The following is a 25,852-nucleotide window of genomic DNA, read 5'->3' as shown; positions in this document are numbered from 1 at the left end:
GGTGTTCGGGGCGCAATCAGTGCTCTATGAAAAAAGAATTGTTTGTCAAATTGGGGGGGGGGGGGGCAGTTATGAATTTGGCCCACCCAAATTTGATTATATTGTAATTTTAAAACCGGCACATAGATACATTTCGAAAACGAAATTTTTTGCTTCCTAAAATTGGGGGGCCAAATTCACACAGGGATCGTGCACATGGACAGATGGAAATTTAAAATATCAAACTATTGTTAATAAATGGAAACTTAATACTACCTATAGCTACACGTGATCTATAAATAAACAACAAATATAATAACAATTCTTTTATATTTAATTACAAAGTTTTTATTTCCTATAAAATCACAAATTTGTCAACATCCTATATTATGTATACAATAGTTCACACAAAATCAATCTAAAGCTAACGCATTTCCAAAGGATCAACCAAGTAAAATGATTACTCAGTCAACGAATTGCTTAATAGTAACAAATAATTACTAATGTAGGTATTCAACAATAATGTCAGTTAAAAATGTAACAGTAGGTATATAATTTTTAAAATTTCATGAGCAATTTGGCTCATCTTTAATACATCTCTACTAAAATACGTTGTATAAATATAATAAGCAATTTATAATTAAATAAATATAAAATAGCAAGCAAAACAACATGTACATGATAAAGTTATGAGAGAAATTTCTAAAAAATGTACATACTGTAACTAAACTGTCTTAAAATCAGACGTAGAACCTTAATTAGACAAATCAACAATGATAGCACCAAATTTTTTTGATGAAAAAAGCGCAGAGATTTTACTTCTTTCGTTGCAACAAGAAATAAAACGTCGCCTTCGCGCATTCTTTAAAACAGTCACGTAAAAACCGAAAACAGTCGGATAACTAGGCCACCTTTCGTTTAATAATTAATTAACCATCGTCTGAGCTGTATGTATACAACAATAAGAAGGGGTACTAAATGTAAATGAGTAAAAGGTTAAACATGGCTCTGAGAGGTAGAATTAACAATAGGTCGGTTAATGGAAGACTCTACTAATTCAACAGGAATATGGCCGCTAATAGGCGATGCAGATCTATTGCTGATTCTGGATGGCCGATGGTAGTAACTGTACCTAAAATTAAAAATGGTATATCTACATCATTGGAATGTGAATGAAACGTTTTTATAACGCCCTGCAACAATCTGGAGCCAGAGGGGCCATTAGTTCATAATCAAGTAACTGAGTATCACATATACAATAGAAGATTCCAAAGAGTTGGCTCAAAGATGGAACACTCAGTGTTAGTGAATGAATCCTGAGACAACATTGTCAAAAACAGACCTCTGGAAGATCTATCAAAAATAATGCCATGGTGAGAGAGAAGGTTTTTTAATATAGAAAAAAAAATGACTAACCGGGAGGGATTACCCCCTCTCCCTGTTACATCCAGTACGAAAGAGTAACTGTAAAGAGAGTGAACAACCTTAACAGTCCAATCCAAGGAGTTTTATACAAATAAGCCGAGGGGAAAACGGTTACTTAGAAAAAAGCAAAGCAGTAAAAGAGATAGAGATAATTCGGTTACTTAGAAAAAAGCAAAGCAGTAAAAGAGATAGAGATAATTACAGTTCCTGAATCTAACCCATACCATGACAAGGATAAGCCAGAATACGACTTTGTAATCACCCTTAAGAGGAAACAAGGCAGAGTGGCATGAACCACTTTCTATCATTAGTATCTCAAACATTTTTCTGAGTAGCATGTTATAATAAGACCTCCGCTCTCAGCGACTACTATGGAGGGATGTTTCTTGTGATGTTGGAGCAACTTATGGCATGCAGGATCTTCTCATGCTGATCCACAAAGTCACTACAATCCATAAAAACTGAAAAGCTGAAGAAAAGCTAGAGAAAATTATGGAGCAAGCAAAGTCACTCCAAAATTGATTACCAATAGAAATTCAATTAGAATATTAGTGTGTTTCCTTCAGTTTTGGACTTATACCCAATTATGGTAAGCTGGGTATGCATCACTATTGTGGAAGGGCAGGGGAGAGTTCCATGTTGTTGATCGATTTCACTCTGGAGTGGAAATGAAATGGAGGGGGAAGAGTTCATAAAATACGCCCATTTGGAGCATTTTTGACCAATTTTTGCCATTTTCTCCTACCAAACATACCATAACCTGAACGCACCATAATTTATTATGGAACTATGCAATTTATTTCCCCCCACTATACGGTATTGGTTGTGGTATCTACAGAGACAATGGCTAAAAAATGTGCAATATTTGTAATCCCAATGGCTGTTTTCGGTGACAAAAAAATATGCTTCTGTAACAACAAATTTAGTGCTCCAATGTTTTGCAATACCATAATATCAGAAAACAACACAATGACATGGAGAACGCCTTCTCCAAAGGACCAAAATTACAAAAATGAGATACAGAGGTTTAAGACAGGGACATGCCACAGGATACAACAACACAAAGACAAGCCATACTTCCCATTGTGCAATGTAGTACATTTGTTTGATAAGAGCCTCTCACTTGTTTGTCGATTTGTGTTATGCTTATGACTGAAAAATTGGAACAACATGCTATAGTGAAATTGTGTTTTCTGTTACGAAAAAACGGCAACGGAAACACCTGTTATGCATGAAAGAGCCTGCAAAGAAAATGCACTAGATAAAATACTTGCAGACATCATGAGGATTAGTTCAGTGACCTTGGAACATTGTCGCAGAACAATTGACGATGTTGTTAATTCGTCTGGTGTGCCCTGTAGTTCCTCCAAACAGACCTTCAAAAAGGTCTTCAAAGGAAAATACTGAATTTATACAGGGTGATTCACATAGACCATTCGTTAGAAGTTTTTAAACTTGCAGTTGAAGTAGAGACTTGAAATTTGGTTTACAGCCATAATCGACCATTGCGAATAGTTTCAAGATGGCGCCCCTTCCGTGAATACCAGAAGTTTTTGACTTTGATTGCTAAACTTGAAAAATCGCTAAAGCCCCAGAAACTTTTTCAAGTTTTTATTTCAACTGAAAGTTTAAAAACATCTAACGAACGGTCTATGCGAATCTCTGTATACAGGGAGAGGTTTTTTTCATGTCCACTACGGAGATCTCGTAATCCTTAAGAATTACAAAACCGCCTAAATGGGCAAATTTGTGCGGAATTTTATGCTGATTAATTATCCTTTTTATGTTCTTTGTATACCTATAAATAGCGAAGTTATGACCAAAAAACCTAAAAATGTAATTTTCGAAAATATGCGCTTTCGTCACTCGATAGAGAAAAAAAAACGCCAAATTCTTGACAGTACAGCTCCCTAGCTCAAACCAAAAATCGCACTTTTGGAAGTGTCTTCAAAAAATGGTAAGTGTCAGGCAAAAACGTTTCCAAATAAAATTTTTATTTGTCGATTTAGAATAAGAATATTCAATAAAAAGTAGAGGTTTTTATTTGAAAAATCAAGTTGCCCTACACTTGACCTTTAAAGGACAGCAATGTGAAAATATAATATGAAGAATATTTGATATAAATCATTTTTTGATATCCCTACTAATTTTTGCAATAATCGAGGGTCTCAAAATAAATGCGATACCCTGTATATAAATTAATTAAGTGACATTCAAATATACGATTACGAAACTGGTAGTAGCAAAGTTTACCGCAACTCACAAAAGAAATAACCCCAATAAACCATCCCCTGAAACTGCTATCTTTAAGCGTTTGGCAGCTAGAGAGCGTTTCTCGAATTTAGTCGATTTCTTTAAAGCCCTTTCTTATTATTAAAGATTTTGACAAAATGGCACTTTTGATGTAGAATCTAACGCAATTTTAAAATTTTTGACAGCTACAAATTTTAGTAATATACCAGAAAGTGATGAGTACCAACTAAAGTGACGGTAAAAACCCTAAAATGTGTAATATATAGGGTGTACCTTAAAAAAGAGACAAACAAATTACATACTGATTGTATACATACAAAGTGAAATTTTTAACGGCACATTGAAACTGCATTACTATTAAATATAGAGTAAACAAAATTGTTGAATTGGCAGTCAATAACTAACCAAGACTAAATTGAATTGAAAATATTTAAATGAGATTAATTGAAAATTTAGAACTATTTTTTGTCTTAACCGAGAAAGGGACAGTGTGAAAGGACTTACGTTAGGTAGGAACTTGTTCAAAAACTGCATTTATGACTTTCTTTTTCTTTTTGATGTAGGGTTGCGAGAGTAAAAAAGTGTAGATAGCTTTGAAAATAAATGAACGCCAGCGCATTTTCGAAAATGATATTTTCCGGTTTTTTGCCGTAACTTTGCCCATTTAAGCGACTTTCTATCTCTTTCGTTTTATGAGATCCCCAGAGTGACAATGAAAAAAAAAACTGCTGCTTTTAAAAAGTGCACACGGATGGATGGGCGAGATCTTTAATAATTAATTGATTACTCAGATGCTTGATTAATCGATTTTTGATCCTGAAACCAATCACCAAACACATACTCACATTTTGTGTTTTCCAGTCGCGGAAGATTCATCCAAAGTGAAATCTTCTGTCTCCGATGGCGTCGAACGCTTATGAAATCTCGGATTATAAGTCTGATACGGAGTATGATAGTGATCCCCATCACTCGAGTTATCCCATCCGTAACGTTTATACCTCAAAGGCTCCTGCGTGACATTACCATACGAAGATTTCGTCTCCCTCATTGCGTCGGCGTCCGAGTAATCGTTCGATCTGTAGTTGGTCTTTCGACCGTTCATATCCTTGTACAGATCCAAGTCGCGATAACTGTTCAGGCTGCTCTTCCGCGGCCGCTTCTTCTCGTTAAATCGAGTATAGAAACTCTTCCTGCGAATTCGATCGGATACAGACTCGTTTTCGTCGGCGGAATAAAACGTGCCGCAGGGCGACGTCGGAGATGTCAACTCGTGAGTGTGATAATCGGAGCAAACCGACCACGAATCGCAGCTCATGTTGTCGTCGAACGGCGACAGAAGCGAGCTGTCGTCGGTGGCGGCGAACGAGTTGCGATTTTCTTTCGCGTCGTGCGGCGCTAGTAGATCTAACGCCGGGCTTCTGCAATTAGGTAGCCCGCTGTCCTCACCTTTGAGAAACTTGGGGTCCGCGTGCGAGTTTTCCAAGTTCAAGCTGCGCCGAAACGAGTTGACTGGCAATTTAGAACTTCTTTTCGCATCCCTATTGGTTGATATGTTACCATCACTTTTAGCACCATTGTTCTCAGTATGAAAAGGTTTCACGCTGTCCAATAAAAGCGAGGAGGGTCGCTGAATTTTCTTAGCAACCTCCGGTTCGATAATTTTGGGAACGTCGCTGTTTTGTAATACTTTCTCAGTTTTTTGGTCGTGGTTGTTTAAAATCACAGTCTCAGCACCAATTGCTTTATTATTTTTATCAGTCTTCTCTGCCTCTAATTGACTTTTACTTTTCGTTTTTGTTTTGGCGTCATCTTTAGATTTTTTCTTTGTACTTTTTTCACTTTTCTTATTGCTTTTTTCCTCGTACTTTTTGAACAGATTTAAAATTTTCGTAACGGACTTACGCGAAGGTTGCAATTGTTTAGGATCGGCGTTGGTTAAATCCTCAACGGACACCGCGCGTTTGATTAGCCCTGACTCAGTAATACAATTATCCGCAGTCCTCGGCAAACTCTGCTCGCGCAGGCGCTTAATCGTATCCTCCACGCTCGACTTTTTATCCTCTTTACTTTTGGCGTCCTCGCTACTCACACTGTTCGGCGAATTGCTAAAGCTTCTCAATTTCTCAAATTTCTTCTCGATGCTGTGCAAAAACTTGTTTTTACTCGGCTTCTCTACTTCCTTTTCACTCTTCTTTGTCTTTACAACTTTCGGTTTAGGGGACGAAAATTCGGGAATCTTCGAGATTAATTTTTTGTGCTCGTGCGTTTCGGCCGGGTAGCTTTTCGGGCGCGATATTTTGGAAGTACTGGGCTTCTTCACCACTTCGTTGCTATTAACATTCACGTACTCCGGTATTTTTTCCACGGATTTAACAGGTAGATTGACATAATCGTGCATTTCTTGTTGGACATTGTTTTCGATCTTTTTGATGTTATCGGACACATTCTTGAGAATTTCGTCTGTCGATGCCGAGATGCTCTTGTCCTCTTCCGACTGCCCGTTAACTTCACTAGAGAGTGATTGATCTCGAAACCGACGCCGGTCTCTAATTTCTTTTAGTACCTTTTGCGTCTCTAGCTCGCGCTCTTTCTTTTCTTTCAAAAAGTAATTGGCATCTTTATTATCGTAAAAGTCAGGCCTTAAGAAACGGGACGGTTTTCTAGTGGGCTGTGAGTGTTCCGATCTGCTTCTCTCAGTGTCAAGAGAGGGCGTTTGAGAACGAGAAACATTTTCGTAGTAATTGCTCGGGGATAAGTACTTGCAGAGACGCGACGCTTCAGAGTGATCCTCCCTCACTTTTTCGCTGCTTACAAGATCGGACGGTGTTGACGCGCGGAGTCTAAAATCGCCCAACGATTTCCTGGGCAAAAACGATTTGGCCGGTTTGGTTTCATCTAAATTGTCGACGGAATCCGGTTTATTTTCAGTTTTAAATCTACTTTGATAACGTATCGGACTGCTTTCCATTGTTGCGCGCCGCTGTACGGTCCTTGTTGCCGAATCAGAAGATTGGCGATCGTATCTAATTTTGTCAGACGATGACGGTTTATTATCTGTATTGCTGCTGCGCATAGACATAGTTCGCGATAATTTTTTTACTTCGGATGGCGCCAATTGAGCAAGTAGCTGTTTTTGAATGCGACGAGAGAGGCCCGGTGTTAAATATGATAACGCAAGCGCATCCTCATCTGATAATTTTAATTTTTTTAAATCTAAGTTCGTTAAATTAAGGTTCTCTCTGTTCGAATTTGAATCTGAAATAATACTCGTGTTAAAGTCGACCCCTGCGGTAATAGAGCAGTTTGTTTTAATTAGAAAAATGCTAAGCCTTTCAAACTATTAATTCTTAGGCCAAAACAGTTTTTCTAAAGAAATAATAATAAAATCAACAAACCTGAGATTGTTAATCTTTTGGCACATAAAATCTTCAGCTATTAAAAAAACACAAAATATATAATTAGTTAATGTCAACAAGCTTATTTAGCATCTACAAGCAAAGTTTATGTACTGCAAGTAACTGTGTGTTGTCATAGTTTACAGTATCCGCAATAAATTACATTTTTCGTACACTCGGCGGCAAGGGAAAGTGATAGTACAAGATCCCACATTAGGTCTATCTCCGCCCATCTTTTTACCGAGTGAAATACATTCTCTATCAATCTTGGTATGTAAACAAACACATTGCAGATGGGTTGCCTAAAAAAAATTAAGTCAAAACTTCTATCACATGGAGAGAGTGCATGCCCCCCTCAGTGTTCGGCCTTTTCGTGGTTGTGGGGCTTGATAGGTTCATCTTCATTAACTTAATTTTTTTAGGCAACCCATTTGCAATGTTGTTGTTTACATATCAAGATTGCTAGAAAATGTATTTCACTTGGTAAACAGATGGGGGAACGTTGACCTAATCTTAGACTAAGATTATTACCAAAATTATTCTGTAATTTTTAGAGCTCCAAAAATCGATATTGCTGCATTTACTCATTATACTCTGTCCAAAAAATGCACAGCGAGCTGAAATGTAGTTGCAACAAAGAGAAAAATTGGAATGTGTTAGTTAAATCGACATTAAGTGGTAAGATTAATGAATCCTCACTCATGAAAGAGATATTGAGTAAGACGCCGGCTCAACACGAGTAAACTTTTATAAATAAATCAAACTATTGACTCATCTTATACATAAAACTGATTATTAACTTCCCGTCATTTTGGACAGAGTACAAGATGTCCCAATGAAGATCGTCCTTACCCAATTTATCTGCTGAAGGTCCTCTACAACTAATATTTTATTTATTGTGTTAAATTTTTGCACCTGTCATGGAAGGACTTTCACTGACTCAATAAATCAACTAATGAAAGTGATAGTAGTAGTGAGGTGATAATGCGACTTGTGTGTCAAGGTTGAAAAATTGTTATAAATTAGGGAGTTTTGGTGCTGATACACAACTTAGACCATCTCCCAATGAAATTTCTGATGCATATCACACATCATATCTTAAAACTTTTACCCCTTAGATGACCAACCAATTTTGACCCGCTTGAACCAATGAGTTCAACAGTTTACTTTTATTGCTTCGATTTCCGGAATAAATTAAGAAAAATTCTTTTTGCGTTTAACGTCGTTCCTGAATAATTTTCATTTCAAATTTACCTACAAGGCTTTTATAAAAGCAAGAGGAGGTTAATTGAATTAGCAAACAATTTCTATATTACTACACATGCATTTTTCTCATAAAATTTCTTATACAAATGGTATATCACTGAATTCAGAATAAAAATCTCCTTTGCAATAAGAAATTAAAAAAATACAGTTCCATTTAATATTACAAAGTTGGTATCCACAGTTTGTGAACCACTGGCTGGGAAAATTTTTTCGTGCTCATTAAAATAGTCTTGTAAAATAGAAATTGTTTGTTAATTTAGCCTACCTCTTATAGTTCTTGCAACAGTAGGCAAAATAAAATGAACACCCTGTATATTATCACATTTTTCAAATTTTTGAAATGACCATCAGCCATTTTTGTTGATTGGTATCGGCTGCTTTAGTTGCCATGGATACAATAAACAAAACAAAATCTCCATGAATCCATGGCCTACTATTTAAAACCGTAAAAAATAAGATTTTTATTTTTGGTTCAAGGTTAAAATTTAAAAAATATATGTTGTGATGTAATTAGCAAAAAAATTAAAAAATTTATGGTTGGTCCAAAATTTTTTTAAATTATGCCACTGGATTGATTCTATGTGAAAATATCTAAAGCTTGCAGTTTCCAGAAACCTCTCGTTTTCACCCTGCATCTCAGAAACAAACAAAGCTAGATTCATGGTACAATAAGACAAGGTATGCCTATGCGTGACGTCATTGGGATAACTTGGCTCTACCGTTCAATAAAGTAATGGGGTTTGTGCAGTCCTACCAGTTAATAAAAGTGTATCCCCTTTACGGATGTGATAAGATTTGTTCAATCCATGTCAACCGCGTCAAGTTTCTCACATTAAACTTACAAAGTATCAATTATTGCATGTCATCAATACAAATATTTAAAGTTACAATAAAATATGTAAGTAAAAAAAGTAAAAATTATATTAGCGTTTTCAAATAAGGACGAGACCTCTAGCGGCAATAAAAAAAACTTCAAAGGCTGATTAAATTTCTTAAATAAGTATATTAAGTGGTACGTTTAGCTTCTCTGTTGCCTTATATTTATATCTAAATGCATTCAGTATGATTACTCAACCAAATTAATTGAGTAATTGCAATGGCACTTCTAATTCAAGTATGAAGTCATTTTCAAACTTGGCGGTGATTCTTGTGACGTCATTGGGATAAAAACGTCATCTGCGTTTAGTTATAGGCATACCTTGTCTTATTGTACCATGGCTAGAGTGATTGATGACTGCTGTCATGAAATGAGGACAAATGTCATGTTTTATTGACGTTTGAAGAAAAACAGTAATATTAGCCCTTTATCTGAATTTTAGAATTTCTAGGCCAACTTCAAAGCTCCGTATCTTGGGATCTACTCCATCAAAAGAGATGATTTAAAAAAAATAAAAGTAAATTTTAGATTCTTCAGTTTCAGAGGGTGCCCCCTGCCGGCACACAAACGAACTCAAAAAGTATTTCTACTAATGATCATAATTTTCTTAGCTAGTCGTAGATGTGCATCAGAAATTGACTTTTTCGATATTGAAAGATATGTGAATTTCGCACGCCTCGGTCTTTTATTAAATGTTTGGTATGTTGTTTTAAGTATTATGATGAGAACTATGTTCAAAACGAAAACAAACAATACAAATCATGTTACTGGTATGTTTAGTTATAGTGAGTACATGCAGCCTACCGAATTTTTGTCGTAGCAGGTAGCCAGGCGGTTAGTGGGTGCCCTTCTGGGTGGCGGGTCCACAGGGCACATGCACCGTCACGCGCACTCGCGCTGCAACCACACAACACTGTCACAGCCATGCTCTATTATAGACCGCCAATCATATCCTGATGTATCTTATCATATGATCAAATTTGTTGAATAGTTTCTGTTCGTAATTTTGATTGTGTATTGACAAAAATTACACCCATACCACTATTAGCGATTTTTAAAGAAATTCATATTGAGGCTTTGTAAACAGAGTAAACAGGTGACAATTGAACATAAATAACCTCCATTAAGGAATGAACATCCTACCAGACGGTAGATAGGAAATAGCATTCCCTTGAAGCATTCGTTGTGGAACTAAGGGGCTCTGTAGAGCAACGGAGACAGTCCTTCCCTACTACCAGGCAAAAGGAGACTGCGTCTGTTGTAGTTTATACCTTGAAATATTTATAAAAGTCAATATGAAAAGTGTATAAAATATGAAAATTCAGCTTACAGTCTGGGAGAAAGACAAAAAAAAGGGTACATATACAGTCTTTTTCAGATTACATTGGCACTATTGCTAACTTTCTTAGTTGTACAATTAGAAAGACTGACAAATTACCAAAATTGTGTATTTTTTTACTGAATCCAAACCTGTAATTAAAAATGCGACGTTTTTATATGGATCCCCCTATATATTATGGCATCAGATGACAGCTTATTAAATTCTCTACCCAAGTTCTTCATGCATCGTACCCGAAGTACTTTATACAACCAAAATTTTTCAATTATTTCCATTTCGATCTAGTTATCCATGAAAATGATAAAATGAATTGTAAAGTCTCTGACAATTAACTTTGGAGTTTATTACATAGTGCTGTTTATTTCTCTTTTTTCCCGCTAGAGGTCATACGAATGTACCTCTTGCTAAAGTCACTAAATATAGAAAGTACCGCAATCCATTGGGCTTGTGTGTTAGAGAGAGAAGACATGATTTTTGCCCAAAAATGGCGGAAGTTACCAGATTCTAGTAACTTTAATGCTAGGGATTGTTCCACCTCTTTGGAGATATCTGTATATATTTTTATAAAACATGACAGTACTATGAAGTTAGGTTATAAAAAATGACAGCTATTCAGATTTTATTTGTCAATTTTTTTAAGTTGGCAGCAAATTTGCCCAAAAATGGCGGATGATTGCGGTACTTTCTATATCTAGTGACTTTACCTATTGCGATCTAGATCAACATCCCTTAGTGAAATACCGATCTATGCAGAATTTTGATTACACCACCCTATGTAAGAATGCTTGACCGCCATCTTATGAAAAAGACGCGATACATTACTCCTGACTTACATAAAAATTGATTTAGAAAATAATATTTGCCGAATAAATAGTTCAGTAAGTTATTTGAAGTACTTTGGCTATGGTGTATTAAGAACTTCTGTAGAGAATTTAATAAGCTGTTATGATGTACTAATATGCAGGGTGTTCCATATATAAAATTCACATTTTTGTTAATACCTAAATGCGATGTTGTTTTGTTAATTTATCCGTCTTTCTAACTCTAAAAAAAAATAACAAAATGTCTGCCCATGGATCTGTGGCCAAATTTTTAGGAAAAAGTTAATGTAATGCCAAAAAATCTCATCATCTAGCGAGAAAGCCTACAGGTTAATCTCATATTCTAGAGAAGAACAATAGATGGTAGCAACAGGGGATGAAAAGGATGCAAAGCTCTAGACGAGCGGCTGCATCACAGAAGAGCCCATTAGTATCAGAGTTAACAAGACAGAGAGATGCAATGTGTGACTGAAAACAATGCGAAAATCTCAATAGGAACTGGTAAAATTAACCTGTACTGTTAGATATGTATGTATAGCATTAAAGTGTAGTGTCTAGTGAAGTAAATTTTTAAATTGATACATCAGTATATGTTCACTTTTCAAAAATGGAGATAACGATTAATAATAAAATATTCAAAAAAAGTAAGTACACTACAAAAAAAAAACATTACAGACAACACAAAAATCATTATCTGTAGTACAAAAACCTACTCTACACATTCATAAAATCTAGTGACAAAAAAATAAGAGACATCGAACTTAAGTATTTGCTCTACGAGTGAACATAATCATATTTACCTCCTCGAGGCAAAGTGGCCGTATGCGTAGGAGATGAGAGTGAATTATTAAACACGTTATCGATGTCGGACGCTAAATCGCGACTGACGCTCCTGCGCCAAGGCGTGCCCAAGTTTCTAGGTACCGAGGAGTCGACACTTTGCTCCCGACTCGGTCGTCTTAACGTAGAATACCTAAGGAAAACAAACGGTTAGTTCGAAGTTATCGAACGTCGAATCTCTACAATTGCTACTACTAGATGAGAACTTACACAACTTACTTAGTCGTTGTGGTTACTTTTGTATAAGTCAAAGATAATCGTGAGCTTGTAAAAAAATGAACTGTCAACTCACTAATCGATGCAACGACTACCAAAACCGAAAATGCCCTCACCTAGATAATGGGTCAGTGCGTAACTTCCAAAAGTTGTCGCCGCGATTGTCAAAGTGAGAACTGAGGAGCCGGCTGGCGGGGAAGCCCGGTCTTCCGTCCACGTTTAATCGCTGAGTTAACCCACGCACCTGTCGGATAATCCCAAAGTGATACCACCCCGTTTTGTAAGTCGGCTTACCCTAGATAAGAGAGTGGAAAATAGATTTTCAGCAGTGAGAATTTCGAAACCGTCATCGTCGTCGTCCTCGCCCGAACTAAACGAGTCGTTGTGTTCCATGTTCGCTTTTCTTGGACGTGAACTCCTGCAAGTACATTTTTGTTTTTTGCTCAATAACAAGATCAACGTTACCTAAGGCTATGCATACGGAATATGTCTCTCCTAGAGTCCTCTGTATCACTATCTCTGCCGAAGGAACTATGCCTGTGCAGTGCTGCAAACGGAGACTCGTCTTCCGATCCTTCCCGATCACTGAAACCAAGTGTTGTTAGACAATAGTCGCGCCTCTCGCGTACTCACTTCAGCCGTCTCGTTCGGCTGAACTTCGATTTGCTGGTCATTGTACTAGAGGTATCACTAGGCTCCAAACTGCCGGCGCGCGGCGTGACGTATCCCCCTCCCTCCACGGCGATAGGTATAATATACTCGCGAGGTGACTTTCGAATGGGCTCGCCCGACGAGACGTTACCCTCAGAATCGGACTCTTGAGTGGACTGGCGCGACAAACTGTTTGACCTTTGCGACGTGGTTGAGCGTTGCGTTTGAAATATTCGAGTGACAGGCGGTTTTACAGTGGGCGACGTTACCGACTCCCTCCTTTCCTCGGGTACGTCTCTTTCGAACGAGATCGGTATTATTCGCTCCCTTGGTTTGGCTTTGTTCTCCGGTTCACAAGACGCCGATCTAAATGTCGAGTGTCACATTAAAATTGTCGATAAATGAGTGCGGGGGTTACCTGTGGGAGTTGGGAACCGTGGGTGTAACCGGGAAGGTAACCTCACTTCGTTGCGTGGTTAACTTAGGATGACCTTCAACATGATGAGCCATTTCAGTCTTGAAACCCATAGTGGCCGGTTTCGGCGATGGGTAGTCCAGTTTAATTTCCGCCTTTGTCGTTTTACGTCGCGGTAATGTCGCGGATTTTAATGTGATTTCGGCCAATGATGTTTTCTCTTCTTCGGGTATTTCAGCGTGACTCTCCTCAACAACCTGGGCAGGAACGGAGCTGTGAGTACTTGGCAGAATTGCTTCATTTGCCCCAAAGAGTACCTGTAAAGTACAGTAGATGGTAGAGCAGGCTTGAGGGTAGAATTTTTGTTCATTATCAGTGAAATCGCAGGTTACATTTCATCTATAAAATAAGAAACATTTTTGCACGGCACCACGCCCAGGTAGGTGTTTGGTACCAATTAAGAAAGGTGGCGCATTACGCTCTATTGCACAAATATTGCGGGAAATTATGAAACCTAGAGTAGGTTTTTTGATACGTAAGAGGATCATGGTAAGTGGATTCTGCGGCAATTTTAGTGCTATCCTGCCTGCCTAAATTGTACAAGCACAAAGGTTTTTGACCCTAAGACGAGTAACTTTAGCGCATAGTCCCAAAAAACCATAGGAACGAACTATTTATGTGTACCTACAAAGGAAAACAAGTTAAATCGACTAAATTTGGAAAACGCCCCCTAGCGGCCAAACTATTAAAGATAAACATTTTCTCTTTAATTGAGCTCTAGATATCTAGGACCATTTTTTTCGATCTTTTAAAATAAAAGGCGTTTCCATAGAAATTTGGACCACCATATACAGGGTGAGTCAACGATCGGGTGGGCTTTTTTAATTATATGGTTAATATACGAAGAACTTGAAGTTTTAAAGATAATTCGATTTGTAGCAAAAATTTGGCATTTGCAAGTGTCAGTTTAACTTAAATTTCGATTCTGATAGCATTGTTGACAGTGCAATTAGACAGCAACCTCGCGCAAGAAATCTTGGCTAGAGAATTCCCACCTTTAAAAGCCCCTAGGTCGCTCAGCAGCGCTACCAAGTGGCGTGCGACGTGATTCGTCGAGATGAAGGCTCGCCTCAAACTAGATTTTTTAGAAGAACGGCGGCTCACTTGCGCTTTCCACGCAACAATTGTGTGGTGGCCACGAACTTATAAATTAAGATGGACTGCTAATGCTGAATTGACAAATGACACCTGCATGGGGGCAGCCATGATGTGCACTCATTTGGCGCGAAATTCAAATCAACTAATAAACAAGCATTATTAACGTCACGTGTTCTAAATAAATTACTGTGATACACGTCATTTTCCAAGACTGCAATAGTCTCAAAACTTGAGCACTAGGAAAATTCCCCTAGAAAATAACTAAAACGTGCACATCACGCTAGGACCATTTCTACCTCTATGCAACTGTTTGATCAGCAGTCCATCTTAATTTATAAGTTCGTGGTGGTGGCGCTTCTGAAAATCGTTTCCCGCTACGTCGTGTAGTATAGGAACAGTCGCAGATAGCCGCCCACTGCAAAACTTATGTCTTTTTCTTTGCATGGGCTAGATAGAAATGCAAAATGCAAATACAATAACCATAATTTGTGTATAACTCGCAGGCGACCAATGGGCGGCTACCTGCGATGATTGCCGTCTAGTGGCACTGCGAATCACGTCGTGGAAGGGGTTGCGCTACTAGCAGCACGTGTTAGTGTAACGGGAGGCCGCTACAAGTAGCGACACAGCGTCGCTTCGTGTGAATGCGTCCATAAAAAGCAATGCTTCGCTACTAGCGGCGCAACTCTACAACACTTCAAAAAGGTCTTGTGAGAAGTGGCTCTTAAGTGTGAATTCCCACTATGGCGACAAAGAGCGACATTATCGCTACACCTAGAGCTGCCGTTACGACATACACAAAAAACTGCCGTATCCTAAACTACCATATTCATTTAAAAACATGAAATCTTTATTTAGTGGCACTTTGCAGCGCGGCATCGTGTCGTGTTGCCGAGCTGAGTGTAGCGCAAGCAAGAATCGACCTTTATTCAATGCAACAATGTCTAGAAGTTCTCTCCATATGCCCATACATGCATATTTTATTTATGTAGATTAATGTTTAGCTATATGTTTCATTCTCGAGAATTTATGCTGTTTTTGGATAAAAAATGATTTCAACATATAAGATAAATGTGTCCAAGTTGGTAACGTACATTCACGCACTTTTAGCCTACTATTCAGTCATCCGGACATTTCACTAATTCGGACACATCACTTGCATTTAATTGTCCGAATTAAAAAGTTAGAAATGTGGAACCTCCACGAAGTTAGGGACGGGCAATGGAGTCTAGGTGACCCTTAAACAATTTCAGAGCAATAGAAATCTTAGATACGATCAACTCTAGCCAAATAAAATTAAAGAAATAGAAAAAGAAGAAAAATACACGGTGTCCATTTTTTGAGTGCCACAATGGGGATCTCACTTATCTTAAGAGATAGAAAGTTGGTTAAATGGGGGCAAAGCTGCAAATTTCCGTGCTGAATAAGAATCTGAAAAGAAATTTGAAATATCTTCAATACTTTTGAAGATATCACAAAAAAACGAAAATTTCTGATTTTCGTTTTTAATTTTTTTATGATAAACTAGTTGTAGTAGACATTTCTAATTAGCACTTCTCTGACAACGCTGCAACCAGACAGATGGATCAAACTGTCAAACTTTTGTTGACAACAAAAGAACGTTTTGTTTTTCCAAAGCACTCTTCTCAAAAAATGAAAAATTGTATTTTTAGGAAAAATGTGATACTGGACCACTATGTGTGATATACCGTTGTAAAGAGAAAAAAAGACGTAATCCCAAAATGTCCAAATTCAATATGACGCCCATAAGAAAAACTAAAGTTGCCACGTGTTTCTCTGTCATCTTGAACGTAATTCAGGACGCCATATTTGAAATCTCCATTAAAAAGTGTCCGAATAATGTGCTAATTAGAAATGTCTACTACAACTAGTTTATCATAAAAAAATTAAAAACGAAAATCAGAAATTTTCGTTTTTTTGTGATATCTTCAAAAGTATTGAAGATATTTCAAATTTCTTTTCAGATTCTTATTCAGCACGGAAATTTGCAGCTTTGCCCCCATTTAACCAACTTTCTATCTCTTAAGATAAGTGAGATAATGTGTTAATTAGATTAGTTTATCATAAAAAAAAATAAAAACGAAAATCAGAAATTTTTGTTTTTTTGAGATATCTTCAAAACTATTGAAGATATTTGAAATGTCTTTTCAGCTTCTTATTCAGCACGAAAATTGGCAACTTTGCCCCCATTTAACCAACTTTCTATCTCTTAAGATAAGTGAGATCCCCATAGTGGCACTCGAAAAATCGACACCGTGTATATAAAAATAGGGGATATGCAGAATTGTATGAGAACCTATAAGAATATCTTGGCATGCGCACATCCGAGTTTTACTATATGCTATATGTTGGCCTTTTGCTATAGGCACCGTAGGCTAACATTTACAAAGAAATATCTCAATAAAGTTGACATTGCAGTGTTTTTTTTTGGGCTAAAAAACCATTTTGAAACTGAGGAAGAGGTTATTGAGTCCTAGGGGTCGACATTTTTCAGAATTTCCAGCCATTAAAGATACAGATTTTTCGCGCTGGCAAGAAGGGATTCCAAAGTGCGCACAGTGCCCTTTTTCACCCAAGCTTAAAGTTTATAAAGCAAGCGTATAGAAATTTTCCAAGAAAAAGTCACTTTTTTTGGGTAATTTCATTTGGAAACAAGCACTGTAGCAAGTACTGCCTCCTGCAAATGTTTGTACGCAATTTTTGAGAATGTTTAAGTCAATAAATAAACAAAAAAAGTCATTACCAAAGGTGTATTCGGCGGCGATAACGGCGTAGGTAACGTTGTAATACTTCCAGACGCCGAACGACCACCAACTCCGAACGGCACCGGCGGCTTTCTCACCATACAAGGTCGCGATTTCGACTTTCGCGTTCCGTCCTTCTCCAAAGCGCTACTAATAATATCTACGGCGTTCTTTATTTGAATCTTCCTTTCCTTCTCCGCCAATATCTCCTCTTCGGAGGGCGTCACCTTTTCGACGACCTCGGGCGGCGCAACGACCGTTTCGTCCTTTGCAACCTCGGGCTCGGCGGCCTTCGGAGGTGCAGCCTCCTGTTCGACGGGCTTCTTCGGCGTCCCGACGTTATTGGACGTCAGACTTGCTTTCCTCTCGAACTCCTTCTTGTAGCCACCGACGCTAACGCCGGGTATCACGATTTTCTTTGGCTTCTCAACAGGCGCCTTGCTTTCGTTCGCCGATATCATATTTTGAAATTTCTCCGCGGTTTCAAATATCCGAGATCTCCGCCGCTCGACTGGTTTACTGACCGTCTGTACTTCTTCGCTTTCAGTCTTTATTTGTTCTTTAATGGCTTCGGCTTGTTCCGGTTTTGTACTTAAGTTATCATTCTTATCCGTTAGCACTTTTTTCTTGACTGGTTTTCTTTTGGCTGGTATTTTCGATTGCTTCTCCTCAACTTTTTCTTCTTTAGTTTCTACGTCTTTATTTTCTTTATCAATGACCTCCTCCGCGTTCTTTTCAGTCATATTTTTCTTCGCGTCCTCCATTAGCTCGGCGCACGCGGCGCCTTGCGTCGACGGATCCACGAATTCCTCACTCACGTCCATTTCAGGCGACAGAGTTCGCGTTTGACTTTTAATAAGTTGGGTCTCGGGCGTCTGTTCGTCTCCCTCAACCTTGTGGCCGGAGTGTAGGGTGATGTCGGCGATTGTGTTCTCTTTAATAATTTTTTCTTTTCTTTTAATATCATCTTTGGATAAACTAATTTGATCGGTACTAATAGCGGTCTCCAGTTTTCGTTTTGGAGAAACTTTCACATCGTCTAATAATAAATCTTTAATTCTACGCTGAGCTGGATTTGTTAACTCCATTAGACTGCCTACAGACTGCGACCGTGTGGGAATTGCTGCCTCTGCATTGTTCGATTCATCTTGACCCTAGAATTCAAAGTTAGAACAAATCTTTGAATTCAAACGGGAAACTTACCTCTCCGGTCACTACCAATTTTTCGCTTTCGAGCTGAGGAGGGGGAGGTGCTAACGATAACAATAAGTCTAACCTAACAGGAGTTTGATTCGCTAATTCCTCGGAAATATCTAAGCAACATTCTTCATAGCTCTCATTAACCCACCAGTGCAAACATATCTTCTCTATATTTGCTCTATTTCTAGGATTAACAGTTAACATATCACGTATTAAAGGTGAGGCACCTAGAATTATAAATATTAGCCGGCAGTCACGATTAACTTTCGATGCTACTTACGACTAGGTTTTTTTGGTTCAAAGTAATCGCCTTGCGAGATTTGTCTAACTAAGCGTTTGAAATTACTGCCATCAAACGGCATGGCACCATAGACTAATGTGTACAACAGAACTCCCAACGACCAGCAATCTACTTCCGGTCCTTGATACGGAGTGCCCTTAACTATCTCCGGAGATGCGTAAAGGGGAGATCCACAGAATGTCGACAACAATCTTTGGTCATCAAATACGTTTGATAAACCAAAATCGGCAATCTAAAATTTGACAACATTCTATAGCGTATACATGGTGACATTCTAAAAAGTTTCAGTGGGCCATATTTTTTTTCCTGTTGGGAATATCAAAAAATACTCAAAATCGTTTTCGTAGTATGAAAAACTATGTACTTGCTTACACCACCCAAGGTTAATAGAGAAAGTAAGTTGCCTCGTAACTTTCAGCCAATAAACGTTCAGTATTAAAATACGCGAATGACGTCACCCGGAATCCCATTTTGTCCACATCATAAAAATTAATTATTAACGCAACAACAACAGAGCAAGTTCAAAAAATGCAAAATGGATCGAAATGGTATCTACTTTACATTGTGCTGAAAAGTTCCTGCATTGCATAGAAAGAAACATGCTAGCGAAATATTAAACACACTTTATTCAAAATAGCTTACATTTCATCTTCATAGTCTTCGGCCGGAAAATAGAGACTGCACGGTCTATTGCATACAAGGTTCAGGTTCCCCTTTCCATTGCACTTTATATTCTTTTTGTAATACAGGAATTACCTTTTGGAAAAGTAAAAAACTGAATCTGCGACCTGTTTGCTTTCGATTTGTTGGAGCTGCTATTGCATATAACAACGTCACAAAGATTTCCATCCGACATATAATACCCTATATTGATACTTTAGTAGTAGTAGTAAGTATTCAATCGAATTAAAGTATTCTAATAGTCTTCAGCACTGTCTGACAATTAACTAACTTACACAGTTCAAATATAACTGTCAAAGTCAACGAAAATTTAAACACACCAATCAAATGGGACTTCCGGATTCTCGATGACACGTCTCTCTAAAGTTACGAGGCAACCTACTCTCTCTACTAACCTTGTACACCACCCCATCACAAAGTTTTCAATTGCAATCTACCACATGTCATTAATTTGTGTAATTAATTCCAGTCAAATCATCAGTAGCATTTAATTACAAAATTACTTGATTAAATCATTATAAAATGTTTATTGATTTTGAAGATTCTTCGAAGGATCTAGGTGCTGTTTCAGAGATTCTTCTGGAATACTTCTCAAGTTCTTGGAAGATTCTTTAGTGAAAAATTTCAAAAATTCAACACATGTTTTTCATGTTTCTATACATGCAGAATGGAAATTTTATCTGGAACACTGAATATATCTTAAAGACTACAATTTTTGCAAAGTATCCACAATGATCAAAAGTTTGCTACCTACCAATTTATGTACTTTAAAAAATGTACGGCCAGTGGCGTAGTACTTCTGCATGGTCAAGGGGGGCGCATTTTTTAATGGCAACTACTTGTTATCATTACATAATTATTATTAAAGAGCACATTTTTTGGATATACAAGCATAAAAAACGTATTACTTATATTAGATAATGAACTTTAAGAGAAAACTCAAATTAAGAAAAATAGTTGTGTTTATTAATTTTATAATTTTACTAATTTAAATTGAAAAAGAAATGATAATTTTCTATTGGTTTTGCCAAAGCATCAAAAATTAATCAAAATTTGCAACAAATCTACAAAGTTAAAAACTAAGAATAGTGGCGTGTGTCTGCATTTAATTAATCTGCTAACAAAAAATGTAAATAAAAATAATAACATAAATTTTTTATTGAGAAAGATTTTTTTGTAACTGTTACTAAACAGGATATTATTTAATTTAAATTAAAGGAGAGAAAGAATAGTCGCAGATTACACTTACACAAGGCCGTACTTGAAGACAAACACTATCCAAAAACCCATTGTTCTAATTTCGCGCCTGTCTCAGTTCATACCCTGGTTCATACTCAATAAAGAACTGCACCTTCAAAGCCATACTAAACATTTAGACAAACAACAAACGTAGAGAACTGCTGCACGTATTTACACTTTTTAACGTTCGCGTAACTTCGTGAAATCGGGCCAATTAAAAACTAAAATTTTCGCAAAAATGTTCTCGAGAAATATTCGCTTAATATTTCCAGTGTGCGAATATTCGTTCTTAGCAATAATAATAATAATAATAATAACCAAACAAACCCTTACACAATAAACAACGCCACGTAGTTAAACTGCTAAATTTGCAGGAATGTTTTCTTTATTTTTTATTTTATTTTATTTTTTTTGGTATGTTTGTTTGTATGAATTACATACTATTCCTATATTTTCTTATTGTGTTTTTTTATTATTATTATTATTATTATTATTATTATTATATATACGAACAACGTACAGACAAACACTAATCGTTACTTGATTTTAATCAGTGCGATTAGTAACCCGGCTAGACCTGGGTTCTCACAAGAAACACCGACCATAATAATAATATACAGGGTGACAATTTGAAAACTTACCACCCCCCATATCTTAGTAAATAAACGAGATATTTAAAAAAATCAAAATCCGTTTCGGTAATTCGGAGGGGAATCACAATGACATAGTTGGCGACGCACCCCCTCCAACCCCCTGCGCCCCAGCCACCCCAACTTTTAAATCTTAAATAGTGACCCCCCATGTGTGATACGTCGTTGGAAAGCTCTGAAAAAATGCTTTCCAACCATACCAAATAGCATTACATTTAGGTTAGTAATTATCGTGCAAATCAAAAAATAAACATGGAAAATCGTATTTAACTTGAACTTCCAAAGCCGACTCGACAGCAACTCATTTTTGATCGCCAGTTATAATCTATTCTCAAACTCTTGTCGAACCTTTTCAAATGTTGGTTTTGCAATATTTCGACATTCTTGAATTATTCTCTGTCTGAGTTCGTCTAATGTTCGCCGGTTGCGTTTTAAATACGACAGATTTCAAATGTATCATATTATTTGACTTGTAAAAAGAAATACAAAAAATGCAATACCTGTCTCGTGATGACGTGTCCATGCTAAATTTGATCCTTATTGGTACGTAACCGCTCGCGAAACTAGCTGCGAATAACCACAATTGTGCGAAAATATAATTCTCACCTCTAACCCCGTCTTAATTTTCACGTACTAATATTTTTACGCGATCGCGAATTAATTTTAGTGCACAAAAGAAAGGTACGTGCTCGCTGACGGTGTAACTCAGACTGATTTAAAAATCCCCGCACAATCCGGTCACCCTTCTCTTATCTCGAAACGCACGCTTTTATCGCAAATGTCCGCGTCGTTATCGCTTTTATTTGCAAACATACTCCCGTTCACGTTCGCTATGAAGCGGTATATGTGTAAATTTTCGTATGTCGAACTAAATACAAATTCAAAAACAATCCTGTAAGTGCACAAAATGCAGCAAAAGAAGTACAAAATTGTTGTATAGTGAAAAATTGGTTCACTGAAACTTTTTATATTGTCACCCTGTATATGAGAATCAATTTTAATCTTTTTATATTTTACCTTGTATATAATGCACAAAAAACCTACCTTCGCATTCCCATTTTCATCTAACAGAATATTTTCTAACTTTAAATCCCGATGGCAAATTTTATGTTTATGACAATAATAACACGCAGTCGCTATCTGCCGAAAAATCCTTCTCGCCTCTTCTTCCGCTAGCACCTTACGTTCCGACAGATAATCGTACAGTTCACCACCTGCGGCATATTCCATTACAAGCACCATTTTCTCCCGATTTTCAAATACTGAAACTGCGGTTGAAAAAAAACTAGTCACCGTTGAACGAAAGAATACCCTCATATATATGTATAATGTTAGGATGTTGCACGGACGACATAATTTGTATTTCCCTTCGTATCCTCACCAAATCGGCTTCTGTTTCTATTTTTGATTTTTTAATCGTTTTTATCGCTACCTCCTGACCGGTTTCTTTGTTTATGCCTAATTGTACTTTACCATACGTTCCTTGTCCTAATTTTTTTATTATGTCGAACCTTGAAGGGCGATTGTTTAATGTCGATTGCTTACGGAGAGAAGGCTACTTACCGTTGCTTTAATTTTTTTCTATGATTATGAAGTCTAACAGTCCCCGTGTTTTCGATACCCCCCATTATGTTATTGATATTTGGTTCACCGACCACCATTTTTCTGAAAAACAAAACACTTCAATAAGGAACGAATTGGAGAACATAAAGAACACTAACCAAATAAATTAGTGCACTATGTTGGCATTTGTTGCATTCTTTATTTAGGGGGGAGGGGGGGGGGGCAACAAGAAATTTTGGAAAATCATAAAGGGCATAAGTACCCAAAACACAAGCAAGTTCACTTATATGTTATGGTTGCCCAAACAAAACATTTAGGACCTACAATTTTGTTGACATACTTAACTGTTACACCCTGTATAAATGAAACTTACACAACACATATAAGCGAAACTTTTAACCAACAATATCAACGAGTCTATAAATTTATTCGACTGTTGTAAAACGATTGTGTTAAAAATAAAATACTTCGAACTATATGAATTTTTGGATCTTAAAGTGTACAGAGTGGGCCCAACAAGGCTGACACATGTTCCTGTCAAAATGATAAATTTATAGGCGTAATTTGGAGTTTCTAAAACTCCCTATTATCCTAAAGCATTTTTTTAAATGGAAAAGAATTGGTGTGGTTTGTTTTAAATTTGCCATAACAAAAGAGGTATACATTTTTGAAACCCCAAAAAAAATAGCAGGTGTCTCATAGACAAAACAAAATTCTGTTATTGCAAATTAACAAGATCCTATATTAAAACACGAGCAAATATAAGAAACGCCCCCTAGCGACCGAATGTGTTTGAGAATCCTGTTTGCACCAGGAGCTTTCCCATCAACTTTGAGCTCCAAGAGCAAATTTGGGCCCAAAGGTCAATAAGCTCCGGGGTACTTATTTTCTATGCAATTTCTCGGAAGCGCGTAATTTTTTTATAACAAATGTTTTCAAAGGAAGTACCATAAAAAATGTATTTTGGCATCGTGGATATATCAATACACAACTAGTTGTTTGGTACGCTGCCAAATATTGGCCGTTCAATACCTCCGGGCAAATTTAAGTGATTTAATTTCTTCGAGAATGTGATTTATAACGGGAGAGGATCCATTGAACTAATGTCGAGATTAAAAAAATCAATGACCCATCACACCTTACTCTAATATTTATAGGAAGGAAGAAGATAAGTAGCAGAGACTGGGAGAGAGAGACTATTAACTTAAGATATGTATAAGGTCTATTTTGGGAACTCCTGTTTGTAGTGGGACTGGAAGTTTATCTCGGTTATTTTTATGCAACACATTTTATTTGTTCTCTTCTCTACGCAAGGACTCAATTTCGAAAAAATTGCCCATTACCCGACCGTTATTAGAATGGTCAAAATGATCTAATTTGCTATATAAGGTCGAAATTGCTTCGGTAGCACTATTCGTACTGTCTCATTCGAGTTTCCTTATACAGCTCATTACTTGCCATGTAAAAATGAATTATTCATAGGGTCCACATGATTTTCTAGTGAACGTGTGGGCGTTAACTTCAGTTGCTAGTACAGTCACTATAGGATCAAGAATTTAAAATAAATGAAATAAAAAAATAGTCAGATGACTCATTCACAGAAATTAAGAGAACTCCCGTAATTTCCAAGCCAGTGCCGTATGTGCACTATTTTTAATTTGTAAACCAATCTCTCGTTCGCCGATTAATTAGAGAAAAATTAAAAAAATTTTTGGCATGGAATGTACATATAGTTTAATGTCTCTTAACCTAATTATAAACTAATAATAATTTCAAATTAATTACGTGCTAATTTTTTAAGGATTTGCGCTACGAAATGATATTCGCAAAACAAAATATACTTACAGTCCGATATATTCGAAATAAAGTGGTTAATATCATGCACAATAAACTTCACTTATCACTATTTTGAATACTGCTAATTGAACTGTTTCAAATATTTACACTCAAAGTTTACAATCGGTAGCTGATTAAGCATTTTAATTGAATTTTCTTGCACAAAAAACCTCACTAGTAGCCATATTTATTTGGTGTAAAAATAGTAGGCGACATTTGGAATGTACTGCTCTATTTTCCCGCGCAGCGATTTGAATTTGCAGTTTCACCAATTTTCTAAAATGTAAAATTTTAATAATTCCTATTTAATTGCAAATCCTATAACGGTTATTTTGCTCAATTCTATGCTTATATTTACGAAACGGGCAGTTTATTTTTTATTCTAACTTAAATCTTGTATAAAATGAATGAGTATGACCGTTTGCATATTGAAACGATACAGGGTGTTAGAAATTATTTATAGAACGATAATATGTACAGGATGGTTGAAAAGTTAGGCATGACATACTCAATTGAATATCCATGTAAATAAATGTTAGTCAAAAATAGTAATGCGATGGGCTTCCTGTATGGCCGTTGCACCCTCATACTCGTTATATGCGAAATGAAATGATCATTTAGGTCGTTAAGGGTGACTCTAAATGTAACGTACCGGAGAATGCAACAAAAGTATTTCTGCTTCTCATAATGTTGATAAAATTCCTTTTACACATTTAATGAGTAACCGTCGAGTAAGTTTTCGTTAGTACTCTACTCCATGAAGCATTTGAATGATATAGCATCCGTTCAGCCAAATTTCATGGAATTGGGTAGTTACATATCAAACTTTTATGGGTAAAAGCCATGGAGTCTAGCAGTTACCCGCCTAGGATTCACCACTGAAAATAGTGGCTATATAACCCCACCACCACGACAAAGGTGTATCCTATGGAGGGTCATGTTGACTACAGTTAGAACTAAAACCGAAGTGGAACAAAAATTA

The 25,852-nt window shown here is 36.9% G+C and overlaps 1 protein-coding gene across 1 annotated transcript; it reads right to left on the bottom strand.

Annotated features, from left to right (window-relative positions):
- Window positions 1-292: 292 nt before the first annotated feature.
- LOC116177150 lies at window positions 293-25,099 on the bottom strand. Its single transcript, XM_031496033.1, has 15 exons — window positions 24,880-25,099; window positions 23,035-23,136; window positions 22,783-22,982; window positions 22,516-22,733; window positions 18,881-19,133; window positions 18,604-18,827; window positions 17,400-18,554; window positions 13,481-13,794; window positions 13,045-13,428; window positions 12,877-12,996; window positions 12,706-12,829; window positions 12,528-12,655; window positions 12,156-12,328; window positions 4,503-6,912; window positions 293-1,111 (listed from the first exon to the last, which is right to left on the bottom strand). Exons 2-15 carry the CDS (start codon window positions 23,130-23,132, stop codon window positions 976-978), a joined length of 5,937 nt encoding a protein of 1,978 aa, XP_031351893.1. The 5' UTR covers window positions 23,133-23,136; window positions 24,880-25,099; the 3' UTR covers window positions 293-975.
- Between the last annotated feature and the right edge of the window lie 753 nt (window positions 25,100-25,852).

The sequence above is a fragment of the Photinus pyralis genome, unplaced genomic scaffold, assembly GCF_008802855.1.
Source record: "Photinus pyralis isolate 1611_PpyrPB1 unplaced genomic scaffold, Ppyr1.3 Ppyr1.4_LG7, whole genome shotgun sequence".
Lineage (NCBI taxonomy): Eukaryota > Metazoa > Arthropoda > Insecta > Coleoptera > Lampyridae > Photinus > Photinus pyralis.
Note: the sequence above shows the minus strand (reverse complement) of the source record. Positions and strands in the feature narration are given on the sequence as shown.

Coding starts and splice junctions, on each gene's coding strand:
- LOC116177150 (XM_031496033.1), bottom strand. CDS start 23,132: ATGGTGGTCGGTGAACCAAATATCAATAACATAATGGGGGGTATCGAA. Junction 18,828..18,880: donor TGAACCAAAAAAACCTAGTC/GTAAGTAGCATC, acceptor TTATAATTCTAG/GTGCCTCACCTTTAATACGT. Junction 18,555..18,603: donor AATTGGTAGTGACCGGAGAG/GTAAGTTTCCCG, acceptor TTTGAATTCTAG/GGTCAAGATGAATCGAACAA.